General features: G+C 46.6%; 1 protein-coding gene across 1 annotated transcript; it reads right to left on the reverse strand.

Annotated features, from left to right (window-relative positions):
* Nucleotides 1-1171: 1171 nt before the first annotated feature.
* On the reverse strand, nt 1172-16088 carry LOC139408074 (minichromosome maintenance complex component 3). The gene is given in 11 exon segments (XM_071151890.1): nt 1172-1370; nt 2781-2833; nt 2927-3077; nt 3580-3706; nt 4258-4432; nt 8640-8709; nt 8741-8864; nt 9463-9517; nt 9519-9595; nt 14654-14807; nt 15948-16088. Coding segments are annotated over 11 exon segments (1326 nt in total).
* Nucleotides 16089-16334: the final 246 nt, after the last annotated feature.

Genomic DNA, 16334 nt, shown 5'->3' on the forward strand with positions numbered 1-16334 from the left:
AATTTGATTTGATTTGAAATCTTTCAACTCCTTTTTAGTCCATAAGTGGTTGCTGCCCAAAAAGGCTAACTGGAGGAAGCAAGAGGCCCAAAAACCCAGAAGAACCAGTCAAAATCTACTTAAATTCTTCTTCTGAATTCCTTCTCATCCTTTTTGGTCTCAAACGGGAAGCAACATCTTTCCATTCAGACTTGCTTCTCCTTCTGTCCTTCTCCCTCTCCTCCCTCCATCTCCTCCCACCTCTTCCCTCTCCTCCCTCCATCTCCTCCCACCTCTTCCCTCTCCTCCCTCCATCTCCTCCCACCTCTTCCCTCTCCTCCCTCCATCTCCTCCCACCTCTTCCCTCTTGTTACGGATACAGTTATCCTGTGTGTGTATCCTGTGTGTGTGTATCCTGTGTTGTTTTCTCTCCTTCTCCCCTCACAGGTGAAAATCATCACTCCCCAATCAGTCAACAATCAACCCATCAATCAGAAGACACACCTCCTCCTGTTTCCTACCCTATCACAGTTCCTTCCCCATGGTTTAAAAACCCCATCATTTGTTTGCTCTAGAGCTCAATCTCTTTGTAAATGCCATGCTGGTAGATCTCTGTGTTTCACTCTCTCTTTGTGTCTTAGACGTCTCTTTTAGTTTGAGCACCTCCATATCACTTTGTCATCACCTGTGAGTATTGTTTTGGTTATGGTGTTTGTTTGTTGCTGGTGGGAAAAGGGGAAAACAAGACAAGTCGCCCATGGGCATACACTACCCGTAGGTGAACTTTGTTAAAAACACTAGTTAGAACTGGGCGGACCACCCACTGTATTTTGGTTAGTTAGTTAGCTGTTGTTGAAATAGGCTAGTCTAGTTTAGGGGTGTTTTTGCATATTTGTTTCTTTCCTTGGGTCCAGCTCAGCCCCTTTTCCTGCTCCCCCCATTACCGTGTGTTTTACAATAAACCTTGAGTTTGACGGTAGATTTCAGTTGTCCTGGTTATTACGTTCACACTTTTACTTTGTCACAATTATAATTTACATGAGTTATGTTACGGGTCTCATTACCATCCCCCCTAGACTGTCGGGCCAAAAGGTATTCGTAACACCTCTCCTCCCTCCATCTCCTCCCACCTCTTCCCTCTCCTCCCTCCTCCTATGCCAGATGAGGATGATAATGTCGTTGTCCCAGGTCTTCAGATGAGGAAGATGATGTCGTCAGCCAACGTGATCTGGTTGTCGTCCTGCATGCGAGCAAGGGCAGCCTGGACCTCTGTCAGGGTGAAGGGGGCGTCACTATCCTTGTTGACACTCTCCATCAGAGAGTTCATACCGACGGACTGGGCATGTGTGGAACGGAACACCTCCAGGAGAGAGGACTTAAACTCCTTCAGCCTAGAAAGCACACAGAGAGAGAGCCCCCTAGACTTCCAACAGTATATATATATATATATAGCACCCAGCCCCCTAGACTTCCAACAGTACATACAGTGCCTTGCGAAAGTGTTCGGCCCCCTTGAACTTTGCGACCTTTTGCCACATTTCAGGCTTCAAACATAAATATATAAAACTGTATTTTTTTGTGAAGAATCAACAACAAGTGGGACACAATCATGAAGTGGAACGACATTTATTGGCTATTTCAAACTTTTTTAACAAATCAAAAACTGAAAAATTGGGCGTGCAAAATTATTCAGCCCCTTTACTTTCAGTGCAGCAAACTCTCTCCAGAAGTTCAGTGAGGATCTCTGAATGATCCAATGTTGACCTAAATGACTAATGATGATAAATACAATCCACCTGTGTGTAATCAAGTCTCCATATAAATGCACCTGCACTGTGATAGTCTCAGAGGTCCGTTAAAAGTGCAGAGAGCATCATGAAGAACAAGGAACACACCAGGCAGGTCAGACGGGGGAGAAGGTTAGATGGGTGGGTGGGGGGTATTTAGTATGTTATTAGGATCCCCATTAGCTGTTGCAAAAGCAGCAGCTACTCTTTCTGGGGTCCACACAGAACATGAACCATAACGCAGTATGACATAATACAGAACATCATTAGACAAGAACAGCTCAAGGACAGAAACGGCCTACATTTTTTATAAAGGCACAAGTAGCCTACATGTCAACGCATACACACAAACTATCTAGGTCAAATAGGGGAGAGCGAGGTGTTGCTTTATCTGTTTTTTAAAACCAGCGACAAACAAACAAACATCCAGTCAGGCGAAGTCCTGTGGGTGAAAACTGCTCGTTGATGAGAGAGGTCCAAGGAGAATGGCAAGAATCGTGGAAACTAACAGGCGGGACACAAACAGCGTGGTACAACAGTGGTGTACAGAATGGCATCTCGGAACGCACACAACTCGTCTGTCCTTGTCAGGGATGGGTTATTGCAGCAGACGACCACACTGGGTTCCACTCCTATCAGCTAAAAACAAGAAGCAGCTCCAGTGGGCAACGCCATCACCAACACTGGACAACTGAGGAAAGAAAAAACACTGCCTGGTCCAACGTATCCTGGTCCCTGTTGCGTCATGCTGATGGCAGAGTCAGTATTTGGCGTAAACAGCATGAGTCCATGGCCCCATCCTGCCTGGTGTCAACGGTACGGGCTGGTGACGGTGGTGCAGCGTCAGCATGGACCAACATGCCTGGTGTCAACGGTACAGGCTGGTGACGGTGGTGTAGCGTCAGCATGGACCAACATGCCTGGTGTCAACGGTACAGGCTGGTGATGGTGGTGCAGCGTCGTCCAATCTGCAGCAACTGTGTGATGTCGTCGCGTCAGCATGGACCAACATGCCTGTGGAACGCTTCCGACCTGTAGAATCCATGCCTCGAAGAATTCAGACTGTTCTGGAGGCAAAAGGGGGTCCGACACAGTACTAGATGGGTGTAACTATAAGGCTATGTTCTGTCTGTGTGTGCGCGTCTACACTACTCACTCACCCTGGCGATGTCGGGGCCCAGCTGTTCCTGGCTTCTCAGCCTGGAGTATTCTTCAGCGATGTGATTGGCCACTTCCTGGGTCAGCGTGGGGGTCAACACCTTGGCGATGTGGATGTACTTCCTCATAAACTCTTTACTCACTATCTTCTCTCTATAAACAACAACATAACAACTGATTTAGCACGGAGAGAGAAAGATGCAGTGATGAAGGAGTAGAGAATGAGGGAGTGAGGGAGAGGGAATGAGGGAATGAAGGAGTAGAGAATGAGGGGGAGAGGGAATGAGGGAGTGAAGAAGTAGAGAATGAGGGAGAGGGTTTTCACTTAAAAAACGACGCAACGACTAGGTTCCAGTTTAACAACGTTTACTAAAAAAACGTATTTCCACAGTACATGGTTACCATGGCACCCTGGTCCGGTCCATCTCCATTGAGACGACTGCGGAGGGTGACAGCACCGTAATAACAGAAATATAGGGATGCTTAAAACATGCACTAATTAGAGGGCATGTTTGTATTTCCTCACCCAGTGGGAAGAGTCTGCACATTTAGACCAGTGGTTCCCAACTCCAGTACCCTGAGTTTCCTGTGTGTTACCTGTGTGTGTGTGTGTGTGTGTGTGTGTGTGTGTGTGGGTGTGTGTGTGTCTCCATACCTGCGTCTCTTGGTGCCGTGCAGCAGGTTGTTGTGTTTCTCGTACACCTGCAGTTCCTCCTGCTCTTCCTGAACCGAGTCAGGGTCCTCAGTGGTCAGGATGTCTACTGACCCACCAAAGGCCATCGCTACAACACACACACACACACACACACACACACACACAGTAGTCTAGATCATAGATCAGAGGTCACACACTGGTTTTGGAAAGCTACAGGATATCCAGACGTTTGTTCAAGCCAAGCACTAGAACCATCTGATTCAGATAAAAGCCTTGATAATTAGTTGTAGCTAAGATGAATGACGTTGAATCAGCACAACCAGCAGCTCTCAAGGACCTGGGCTGATGATCACTGCCTGGCATATCTAGTCACCTGTCCCTGGTGGTACATCTGATCCTAGATCTGTGGTTAGTAGTAGTAGTAGTAGTGTTACCTGTCCCTAGTGGTACATCTGATCCTAGATCTGTGGTTAGTAGTAGTAGTAGTAGTGTTACCTGTCCCTAGTGGTACATCTGATCCTAGATCTGTGGTTAGTAGTAGTAGTAGTAGTGTTACCTGTCCCTGGTGGTACATCTGATCCTAGATCTGTGGTTAGTAGTAGTAGTAGTAGTGTTACCTGTCCCTAGTGGTACATCTGATCCTAGATCTGTGGTTAGTAGTAGTAGTAGTAGTGTTACCTGTCCCGTCCTGTTCGCGCGGGTCTCTGTATCGATGCATCCTGAGGACGTGGTCTGAGATCTCTCTGTCCTGCTCTGCATCCATGTGGTCCAACATGATGAAGAGCAGGTCAAAACGAGACAGCAGAGAGTCCTGCAGACCAATGTTCTCCATAGGAGTCTTATACTGATCGTACTGGGGGGAGAGACAGAGACAGAGACAGACAGACAGACAGACAGACAGACAGACTACTTGAAAATACTTGAATCAGTCATAGAGCCCATTGCCCTTTATGGTTGTGAGGTCTGGGGTCCGCTCACCAACCAAGACTTCCCAAAATGGGACAAACACCAAATTGAGACTCTGCACACAGAATTCTGCTAAAATATCCTCCGTGTACAACGTAGAACACCAAATAATGCATGCAGAGTAGAATTAGGCCGATACCCACTAATTATCAAAATCCAGAAAAGAGCCGTTAAATTCTATAACCACCTAAAAGGAAGCGATTCCCAAACCTTCCATAAGAAACCCATCACCTACAGAGAGATGAACCTGGAGAAGAGTCCCCTAAGCAAGCTGGTCCTGGGGCTCTGTTCACAAACACACCCTACAGAGCCCCAGGACAGCAGCACAATTAGACCCAACCAAATCATGAGAAAACAAAAAGAGAATTACTTGATACATTGGAAAGAATTTACAAAAAAACAGAGAAAACTAGAATGCTATTTGGCCCTAAACAGAGAGTACACAGTGGCAGAACACCTGACCACTGTGACTGACCCAAAATTAAGGAAAGCTTTGACTATGTACAGACTCAGTGAGCATAGCCTTGCTATTGAGAAAGGCCGCCGTAGGCAGACATGGCTCTCAAGAGAAGACAGGCTATGTGCTCACTGCCCACAAAATGAGGTGGAAACTGAGCTGCACTTCCTAACCTCCTGCCCAATGTATGACCATATTAGAGAGACATATTTCCCTCAGATTACACAGATCCACAAAGAATTAGAAAACAAATCCAATTTTGATAAACTCCCATATCTACTGGGTGAAATTCCACAGTGTGACATCACAGCAGCAAGATTTGTGACCTGTTGCCACAAGAAAAGGGCAACCAGTGAAGAACAAACACCATTGTAAATACAACCCATATTTATTGCTTATTTATTTTCCCTTGTGTCCTTTTCCATTTGTACATTGTTAAAATTATATATATATAATATGACATTTGTAATGTCTTTATTGTTTTGAAACTTCTGTATGTGTAATGTTTACTGTTAATTTTTATTGTTTATTTCACTTTATATATTCACTTTATATATTATCTACCTCACTTGCTTTGGCAATGTTAACACATGTTTCCCATGCCAATAAAGCCCTTGAATTTAATTGAATTGAAACAGAGATAGAGAGATAGAGAGAGAAACAGAGAGAGAAAGAAACAGAGAGAGAGAGAGAGTGAGAGAGAGGTAGAGATAGAGAGAGAAACAGAGATAGAGAGAGAAACAGAGATAGAGATAGAGAGAGAGCGCGAGAGAGAGAGAGGTAGAGCACATCTTGTAAGTCGCCGAAGACCAGATTAGTTTCAGACAGGGTCCGGACCAGACAGGGAACTGTACCTTAAATGACTAATAGTCTCAAATAGAAAATCATTTTATGGGGTCATATACCCTTTTCATGCATAGGACGCTGCTACGTTAACGGGTCGATAGCAACAATTAATACCCTTTCAGACACAATGCAGCTACGCTAACGGGTCGATAGCGACAATTAATAAGCTTTACAGACACAATGCAGCTACGCTAACGGGTCGATAGCGACAATTAATACCCTTTACAGACACAATGCAGCTACGCTAACGGGTCGATAGCAACAATTAATACCCTTTCAGACACAATGCAGCTACGCTAACGGGTCAATAGCAACAATTAATACCCTTTCAGACACAATGCAGCTACGCTAACGGGTCGATAGCGACAATTAATACCCTTTACAGACACAATGCAGCTACGCTAACGGGTCGATAGCGACAATTAATACCCTTTACAGACACAATGCAGCTACGCTAACAGGTCGATAGCAACAATTAATACCCTTTACAGACACAATGCAGCTACGCTAACGGGTCGATAGCAACAATTAATACCCTTTCAGACACAATGCAGCTACGCTAACGGGTCGATAGCGACAATTAATACCCTTTACAGACACAATGCAGCTACGCTAACGGGTCGATAGCGACAATTAATACCCTTTAGAGACACAATGCAGCTACGCTAACGGGTCGATAGCAACAATTAATACCCTTTCAGACACAATGCAGCTACGCTAACGGTCGATAGCAACAATTAATACCCTTTACAGACACAATGCAGCTACGCTAACGGTCGATAGCAACAATTAATACCCTTTACAGACACAATGCAGCTACGCTAACGGGTCGATAGCAACAATTAATACCCTTTACAGACACAATGCAGCTACGCTAATGGGTCGATAGCAACAATTAATACCCTTTCAGACACAATGCAGCTACGCTAACGGGTCGATAGCAACAATTAATACCCTTTACAGACACAATACAGCTACGCTAACGGGTCGATAGCAACAATTAATACCCTTTCAGACACAATGCAGCTACGCTAACGGGTCAATAGCATCAATTCATACCATTGCAGACACAATGCAGCTACGCTAACGGGTCGATAGCAACAATTAATACCCTTTACAGAAACAATGCAGCTACGCTAACGGGTCGATAGCAACAATTAATACCCTTTACAGACACAATGCAGCTACGCTAATGGGTCGATAGCAACAATTAATACCCTTTACAGACACAATGCAGCTACGCTAACGGGTCGATAGCAACAATTAATACACTTTACAGACACAAAGCAGCAACGCTAACGGGTCGATAGCAACAACTAATACCCTTTCAGACACAATGCAGCTACGCTAACGGGTCGATAGCAACAATTAATATCCTTTCAGACACAATGCAGCTACGCTAACGGGTCGATAGCAACAATTAATACCCTTTCAGACACAATGCAGCTACGCTAACGGGTCGATAGCGACAATTAATACCCTTTACAGACACAATGCAGCTACGCTAACGGGTCGATAGCGACAATTAATACCCTTTACAGACACAATGCAGCTACGCTAACGGGTCGATAGCGACAATTAATACCCTTTACAGACACAATGCAGCTACGCTAACGGGTCGATAGCAACAATTAATACCCTTTACAGACACAATGCAGCTACGCTAACGGGTCGATAGCAATAATTAATACCCTTTACAGACACAAAGCAGCTACGCTAATGGGTCGATAGCAACAATTAAAACCCTTTCAGACTCAATGCAGCTACGCTAACGGGTCGATAGCAACAATTAATACCCTTACAGACACAATGCAGCTACGCTAACGGGTCGATAGCAACAATTAATACCCTTTCAGACACAATGCAGCTACGCTAACGGGTCGATAGCAGCAATTAATACCCTTTCAGACACAATGCAGCTACGCTAACGGTCGATAGCAACAATTAATACCCTTTACAGACACAATGCAGCTACGCTAACGGGTCGATAGCGACAATTAATACCCTTTACAGACACAATGCAGCTACGCTAACGGGTCGATAGCAACAATTAATACCCTTTACAGACACAATGCAGCTACGCTAACGGGTCGATAGCGACAATTAATACCCTTTACAGACACAATGCAGCTACGCTAACGGGTCGATAGCAACAATTAATACCCTTTCAGACACAATGCAGCTACGCTAACGGGTCGATAGCAACAATTAATACCCTTTACAGACACAATGCAGCTACGCTAACGGGTCGATAGCAACAATTAATACCCTTTACAGACACAATGCAGCTACGCTAACGGGTCGATAGCAACAATTAATACCCTTTCAGACACAATGCAGCTACGCTAACGGGTCGATAGCAACAATTAATACCCTTTACAGACACTAAAACAAAGCGGCTCATCAGAAGCGTCTGTTTTCAGACAGTAGAATTCTGCTCCGGAATAGAATGTTCAGTGTTGTTTCCCTGACAACGATAAACGTTGCTGATTGGTGTTGTTGTTTATGGTAGCTAGATGTGTTTTTATTTCTACTAATTGTCTTGGTAAATCATTGTATAGTATTTTTCCTATGAGTTAGTGGGCTGCGTGCAGGCAGCTCGAGAGCATTTGATTGACAGTTCCGGTTGCCTAGTGACGGACGTTAGTCCCGCTTCAGAAGCGGCATTCCTTTACAGACAAGTTAAACGCTCGTTCCAGTGGCGCTTCGAAACGATCTCCAGAGAAGGTTCCGTGGCGGCATCGTAGCCGACATTCCATACGTCTGAAAGCGGTAATAGTTCATAACTCGCCCTGCCGTAGACGGGGTTGGCAGCTGCCAGCACGGAGCAGCGGGCGTTGAGCCTGGCATGGATACCGGCCCTGGCATGGATACCGGCCCTGGCATGGATACTGGCCCTGCTCCATCACCTCGTGGATGGCTGTACGGTCCATGTCGGACATCTTGTCAAACTCATCGATACAGACCACACCCCTGTCCCCCAGAACCATCGCCCCAGCCTCCAGACGACGCTCACCTCGTGGGAGAGGAGAGAAGCAATATAGTAATATACCTGTAATAACAGTGGTATATTACCGGCAGGTAGCCTAGCGGCTGCTGGTTCAAGTCCCCTATCCGACTAGTTGAAAAATGTGCCGATGTGCCCTTGAGCAAGGCACTTAAACCTAATTGCTCCTGTAAGTGGCTCTGGATAAGAGAGTCTGTTAAATGACTCACTACTATAGTGGCTCTGGATAAGAGAGTCTGTTAAATGACTCACAACTGTAGTGGCTCTGGATCAGAGAGTCTGTTAAATGACTCACTACTGTAGTGGCTCTGGATAAGAGAGTCTGTTAAATGACTCACTACTGTATCATCTCTGGATAAGAGTCTGCTAAATGTAAACGTGTGTTATGGGTGAGGGGGATCAGTGAGCCATTTATGATGTGATTCGTTCACTTTTTCAACTAATGATTCATTGATGTAAATATGATATGATTCACTTATTCATTTGGTGTATATTTGAATGTTTCACTACCTAATTTGATAGGCATGTCATGGATTCATTCACTTTCAGGTAGGATGATCATATTCACTCTTTCAGTCGAGTTTCACCTCAGTGTGTGTGTCTTTACCAGTCTCCTGGTCAGTAGTGACAGCAGCGGTCAGGCCCGCTCCAGATGACCCTCGGGCCGGTGGTTGGGATGGCTCGGGGCGTCGGGTGCAGAACATAACGCAGCAGCTGGGACTTAGCCACTGACGGGTCACCTAGTGGAGGGAGAGAGAGGGGAAGAAAGAGAGGGGAAAGAGAGGGATCGAGGGATCGAGAGAGAGAGAGAGAGAGAGGGATCGAGAGAGGGATCGAGAGGGGATCGAGAGGGAGATGGATCGAGAGGGAGATGGATCGAGAGAGAGAGGGGGATCGAGAGAGAGAGGGGGATCGAGAGAGAGAGGGATCGAGAGAGAGAGGGATCGGGAGAGAGAGAGGGATCGGGAGAAAGAGAGGGATCGAGAGAGAGAGAGGGATCGAGGGAGAGCGAAAGAGAGGGGAGAGAGAGGGATCGGGGGAGAGAGGGATCGAGAGAAAGAGAGGGATCGAGAGAGAGAGAGGGATCGAGAGAAAAAGAGGGATTGAGAGAAAGAGAGGGATCGAGAGAAAGAGGGGGATCGAGTGAGAGAGGGGGATCGAGTGAGAGGGGAGAAAGAGGGATCAGGAGAGAGGGATCGAGAGAGAGAGACAGAGAGAGAGAGGGATCGAGAGAGATTGAGAGGTCATTCTTACATGTGATACAATTAGGATCCAGACCATTACTGTAACACTTTTAACATTGCTCACTAATAGGGTTGGGAATTGCCAGGGACCTCACAATACAATATTATCACAATACTATTTAAACAGACGAGAACAAGATATAGGATGAAAAATGTAGTTTTGGTGCAGGTACAGCCGACTAGCGCTAGCTAACGTGACCTAGCAAAAAATAAATACATTATTTGGAGTCAAAGTATGGATATAATATTGTCCAAAATAATATTGCAATATGAAACTGTATACATTTGTTCACTACTCACTAACAAGTTACCAAGTTCTTCCCAAACTAATCTCATAACCCAGAACCAAATGTTGCGTAAGCTAGCTAGCTAGCAGTCCAAGGCAGTGTTGTAGTACTCCAGACCCCATATTCAGTGTCTCAGTCTCGGTGTCAGGTGTATTTGTACTCCGTCTTGGACAGTGAGGACTCGTCATTTTTTCCCCAGACCAGCGGAGTTAAAAAATAAATAAAGACCTCATAACTTTCATTTAGTCAGAGCATAAAAACCACTTCACCAGGCTAAATATAGACACTCCTTGCTCTAAACATTAATACAGTATAAACACTCCTTTATCTAAACATTAATATCTTAGTCTTTAAATCTATTATAGACAGGTTAGTATAGTGGAGAACCTATTGGTTTTCGGTGAGTGACAGGTTAGTATAGTGGAGAACCTATTGGTCTTCAGTGGAGAACCTATTGGTCTTCAGTGGAGAACCTATTGGTCTTCAGTGGAGAACCTATTGGTCTTCAGTGGAGAACCTATTGGTCTTCAGTGTGTGACAGGTCAGTATAGTGGAGAACCTATTGGTCTACAGTGGAAAACCTATTGGTTTTCAGTGTGTAACAGGTTAGTATAGTGGAGAACCTATTGGTCTTCAGTGTGTGACAGGTTAGTCTAGTGGAGAACCTATTGGTCTTCATTGTGTGACAGGTTAGTCTAGTGGATAACCTATTGGTCTACAGTGGAGAACCTATTGGTCTTCAGTGAGTGACAGGTTAGTATAGTGGAGAACCTATTGGTCTTCAGTGTGTGACAGGTTAGTATAGTGGAGAACCTATTGGTCTTCAGTGGAGAACATATTGGTCTTCAGTGGAGAACCTATTGGTCTTCAGTGGAGAACATATTGGTCTTCAGTGGAGAACCTATTGGTCTTCAGTGTGTGACAGGTCAGTATAGTGGAGAACCTATTGGTCTTCAGTGTGTGACAGGTCAGTATAGTGGAGAACCTATTGGTATTCAGTGTGTGACAGGTTAGTATAGTGGTGAACCTATTGGTCTTCATTGTGTGACAGGTTAGTATAGTGGAGAGCCTATTGGTTTTCGGTGAGTGACAGGTGTGTGATGCTGAAAGAACAGCAACCATAATACCAGCCCACTCATGTAGCAGAGTGTACTTTTATAAAACACAAAGGGTCAGTGGTGTAGTGGAGGCTATACGCAGGTATAAACTGTACACTTAGCCTAGTTTCAGCTGAATATTATCTGTAGGCAGCAAGAGTGTACTGCTCTCAAAATCACAGAAGAATGCCATCGGTAGCCGGTAGGGTAGGGAGGAACCGGTAGGGTAGCCAGTACGGTAGCCAGTAGGGTAGGGAGGAACCGGTAGGGTAGCCAGTAGGGTAGCCAGTAGGATAGGGAGGAACCGGTAGGGTAGCCAGTAGGGTAGCCAGTAGAATAGGGAGGAACCGGTAGGGTAGCCAGTAGGGTAGGGAGGAACCGGTCGGGTAGCCAGTAGGGTAGGGAGGAACCAGTAGGGTAGCAAGTGGGGTAGGGAGGAACCGGTAAGGTGGCCAGTGGGGTAGGGAGGAACCGGTAGGGTAGCCAGTAGGGTAGCCAGTAGAATAGGGAGGAACCGGTAGGGTAGCCAGTAGGGTAGGGAGGAACCGGTCGGGTAGCCAGTAGGGTAGGGAGGAACCAGTAGGGTAGCAAGTGGGGTAGGGAGGAACCGGTAAGGTGGCCAGTGGGGTAGGGAGGAACCGGTAGGGTAGCCAGTAGGGTAGCCAGTAGGATAGCCAGTAGGGTAGGGAGGAACCGGTAGGGTAGCCAGTAGGGCAGCCAGTAGGGTAGGGAGGAACCGGTAGAGTAGCCAGTAGGGTAGCCAGTAGGATAGGGAGGAACCGGTAGGGTAGCCAGTAGGGTAGGGAGGAACCGGTAGGGTAGCCAGTGGGGTAGGGAGGAACCGGTAGGGTAGCTAGTAGGGTAGCCAGTAGGGTAGGGAGGAACCGGTAGGGTAGCCAGTAGGGTAGCCAGTAGGATATCCAGTAGGGTAGGGAGGAACCGGTAGGGTAGCCATTAGGGCAGCCAGTAGGGTAGGGAGGAACCGGTAGAGTAGCCAGTAGGGTAGCCAGTAGGATAGGGAGGAACCGGTAGGGTAGCCAGTAGGGTAGGGAGGAACCGGTAGGGTAGCCAGTGGGGTAGGGAGGAACCGGTAGGGTAGCCAGTAGGACAGCCAATAGGGTAGCAAGTAGGGTAGGGAGGAACCGGTAGGGTAGCCAGTAGGGTAGTCAGTAGGATAGGGAGGAACCGGTAGGGTAGCCAGTAGGGTAGTCAGTAGGATAGGGAGGAACCGGTAGGGTAGCCAGTAGGGCAGCCAGTAGGGTAGGGAGGAACCGGTAGTGTCGCCAGTAGGATAGCCAGTAGGGTAGGGAGGAACCGGTAGGGTAGCCAGTAGTGTAGCCAGTAGGGCAGCCAGTAGGGTAGGGAGGAACCGGTAGGGTAGCCAGTAGGATAGCCAGTAGGATAGGGAGGAACCGGTAGGGTAGTCAGTAGGATAGGGAGGAACCGTTAGGGTAGCCAGTAAGGTAGGGAGGAACCAGTAGGGTAGGGAGGAACCGGTAGGGTAGTCAGTAGGATAGGGAGGAACCGGTAGGGTAGCCAGTAGGGTAGCCAGTAAGGTAGCCAGTAAGGTAGGGAGGACCAGTAGGGTAGCCAGTGGGGTAGGGAAGAACCGGTAGGGTAGCCAGTAGGATAGGGAGGTACCGGTAGGGTAACCAGTAGGGTAGGGTGGAACCGGTAGGGTAGCCAGTAGGGTAGCCGTAAGGTAGGGAGGAACCGGTAGGGTAGCCAGTAGGGTAGGGAGGAACCGGTAGGGTAGCCAGTAGGATAGGGAGGAACCGGTAGGTTAGCCAGTAGGATAGGGAGGAACCGGTAGGGTAGCCAGTAGGATAGGGGGGAACCAGTAGGGTAGCCAGTAGGATAGCCAGTAGGATAGGGAGGAACCGGTAGGGTAGTCAGTAGGATAGGGAGGAACCGGTAGGGTAGCCAGTAGGGTAGCCAGTAAGGTAGGGAGGAACCAGTAGGGTAGCCAGTGGGGTAGGGAGGAGCCAGTAGGATAGGGAGGAACCGGTATTGTAGCCAGTAGGATAGGCAGGAACCAGTAGGGTAGCCAGTAGGGTAGGGAGGAACCGGTAGGGTAGCCAGTAGGGTAGCCAGTAAGGTAGGGAGGAACCGGTAGGGTAGCCAGTAGGGTAGGGAGGAACCGGTAGGGTAGCCAGTAGGATAGGGAGGAACCAGTAGGGTAGCCAGTAGGATAGGGAGGAACCAGTAGGGTAGCCAGTAGGGTAGGGTGGAACAGGTAGGGTAGCCAGTAGTGTAGTCAGTAGTGTAGCCGGTAGGGTAGCCAGTAGGGTAGCCAGTAGGGTAGCCAGAAGGGTAGGGAGGAACGGAACACACAGCTCCACTCACAGCTCACATGAAACAACCCTTTCCTATAGTCAATGACCAAAATCACCCTCTTTGGCCTCATGGGTGGAATGTTATTACTATGTTTCATAATTAATACAAATTATTTAATTAAACAAATTACATAAATGCTTCTATGTCAAAACAGTTTTGTTATATTTTAGTATTTTGCGATGTATAATATTGGGATGCAAACAAAAAATGAAATGCATTTCAGCTTTATATCTAACATGGTCCAGGTCATGGTACAGGTGTCGTCTTAGTCAGCACATAACCCTGGGTGTGAGGTCTCCCTCCGTGAGACCCTGATTTAGCCCACTGCATTAAAAAAAAGTTAACTTCTTATTGAAAGTTATTCTTGAAAAGGGAGAAGCTAACAAATTAGCATCACCATCCTCTTTGATAACACCTGCTGCAAACTAGCCTACAACAAAAGCTAGCTAGACTGTGGGAAAACTACTGCTCTGCTCGCTATTGTTGCCCTTTGAGAAGGCGGTCCCACCCATTACAAGTCAAAATGTGATTGGTTGATTCCACTGTCACTCCAAAATGTTTTGCCCTAACACAGTTGAATGGCTGATGCCTTTCCATCTAGCTTCTGATAGCGTAGCCAATGGCCAATAGCTAAAATTATCTCCACATAGACCACCAAAGAAAAATCCTGACTGGATCTTTTTTTCTCTGCAGTGTTAACCCTTTCCAACAAAAACTGAAGAGATGAAATCAGAATATCACTGAAAATAATAATATAATTATTATCATTATCATTAGAGAGAACGAGAGAAGGAAAGAGCGAGAGAACGACAGTAGTTCAGTGGTCTCAGTACCTATGAGCAGTACATTGATGTCTCCTCTGATGTGTGACCCATTCTCCAGAACCTTCTCCACTCCTCCCAGCAACATACACAGGATGGCGTTCTTAATGTACTCATGCCCGTGAATGCTGGGGGCTAGGGAGCGGGATAGCTGGTCAAACACATCCTGGAGAAGAGAGAGTTAGTATAGCTAGAGATGGTCTATAAAGTTCTTCATGTATTTATGAACGAGTTTGGAGTGTGACTGTTTGAGGTTGTGGACAGGTGTATTTTATACTGATAACAAGTTCAAACAGGTGCCATTAATACAGGTAACGAGTGGAGGACAGAGGAGCCTCTTAAAGAAAAAGTTACAGGTCTGTGAGAGCCAGAAATCTTGCTTGTTTGTAGGTGACCAAATACTTATTTTCCACCATAATTTGCAAATAAATTCATTAAAAATCCTACAATGTGATTTTCTGGATTTTTTTTCTCATTTTGTCTGTCATAGCTGAAGTGTACCTATGATGAAAATTACAGGCCTCTCTCATCTTTTTAAGTGGGAGAACTTGCACAATTGGTGGCTGACTAAATACTTTTTGCCCCACTGTGTATATAGATATATATATATATATATATGTAAAATGGTGTGTATGGACAGTATATGAAAAGGAAAGGTGTACAGCAGTAATTGCAGTACAATAGATGAGCCTTGACTAGAATACAGTATATACATATGAAGTAGGTAAAACAGTATGTAAACATTATTAAAGTGACCAGTGTTTAATGACTATGTCTATAGGGCAACAGTCTAAGGTGCTGGGTAAAGTACAGGGTGGTAGACGGCTAGTAACAGTGACTAAGTTCAGGGCAGGGTGCTGGGCGGAGACTGGCTGGCTAGTGGTGACTGTTTACCAGTCTGAAGGCCTGGAGATGGCCTGTTTTTCAGTCTCTCGGTCCCAGCTTTGATGCACCTGTACTATCTCCGCCTTCTAGATGGTAGTGGGGTGAACAGGTGGATGGTGCTCTCTCTCTGCTGTCTCCTGAAGTCCACAATCAGCTCCTTCTTTTTGTTGACGTTGAGGGAGAGGTTATTTTCCTGGCACCACTCTGCAGGGCCCTCACCTCTTCCCTGTAAACGGCCTCATCGTTGTTGGTAATCAGGCCTACTACTGTTGTGTCGTCAATCATCAAGCAAACTTGATGATTGAGTTGGAGGCGTGCGTGACCATGCAGTCATGGGTGAACAGGGAGTACAGGTGGGGGCTGAGCACGCACCATTGTGGGCCGTGTTGAGGATCAGCGTGGCGGAGGTGTTGTGTCCAACCTTCACCACCTGGGTTCGGCCAGTCAGGAAGTCCAGGATCCAGTTGCACGGGGAGGGGTTCAGACCCAGGCCCTCAAGATTAATGATGAGCTTGGAGAGTACAATGGTGTTGAAGGCTAAGCTGTAGTCAATGAACAGCATTCTTACTAGAGGTTGGCCGATTAATTAGGGACGATTTCAAGTTTTCATAACAATCGATAATCTGCATTTTTGGACGTTGATTACATTGCACTCCACGAGGAGACTGCATGGCTGACTACCTGTTACTCCACGAGGAGACTGCGTGGCAGGCTGACTACCTGTTACTCCATGAGGAGACTGCGTGGCAGGCTGACTACCTGTTACTCCACGAGGAGACTGCGTGGCAGGCTGACTACCTGTTACTCC

This window comes from Oncorhynchus clarkii, chromosome 4, assembly GCF_045791955.1.
Source record: "Oncorhynchus clarkii lewisi isolate Uvic-CL-2024 chromosome 4, UVic_Ocla_1.0, whole genome shotgun sequence".
Taxonomy (NCBI): Eukaryota; Metazoa; Chordata; class Actinopteri; order Salmoniformes; family Salmonidae; genus Oncorhynchus; species Oncorhynchus clarkii.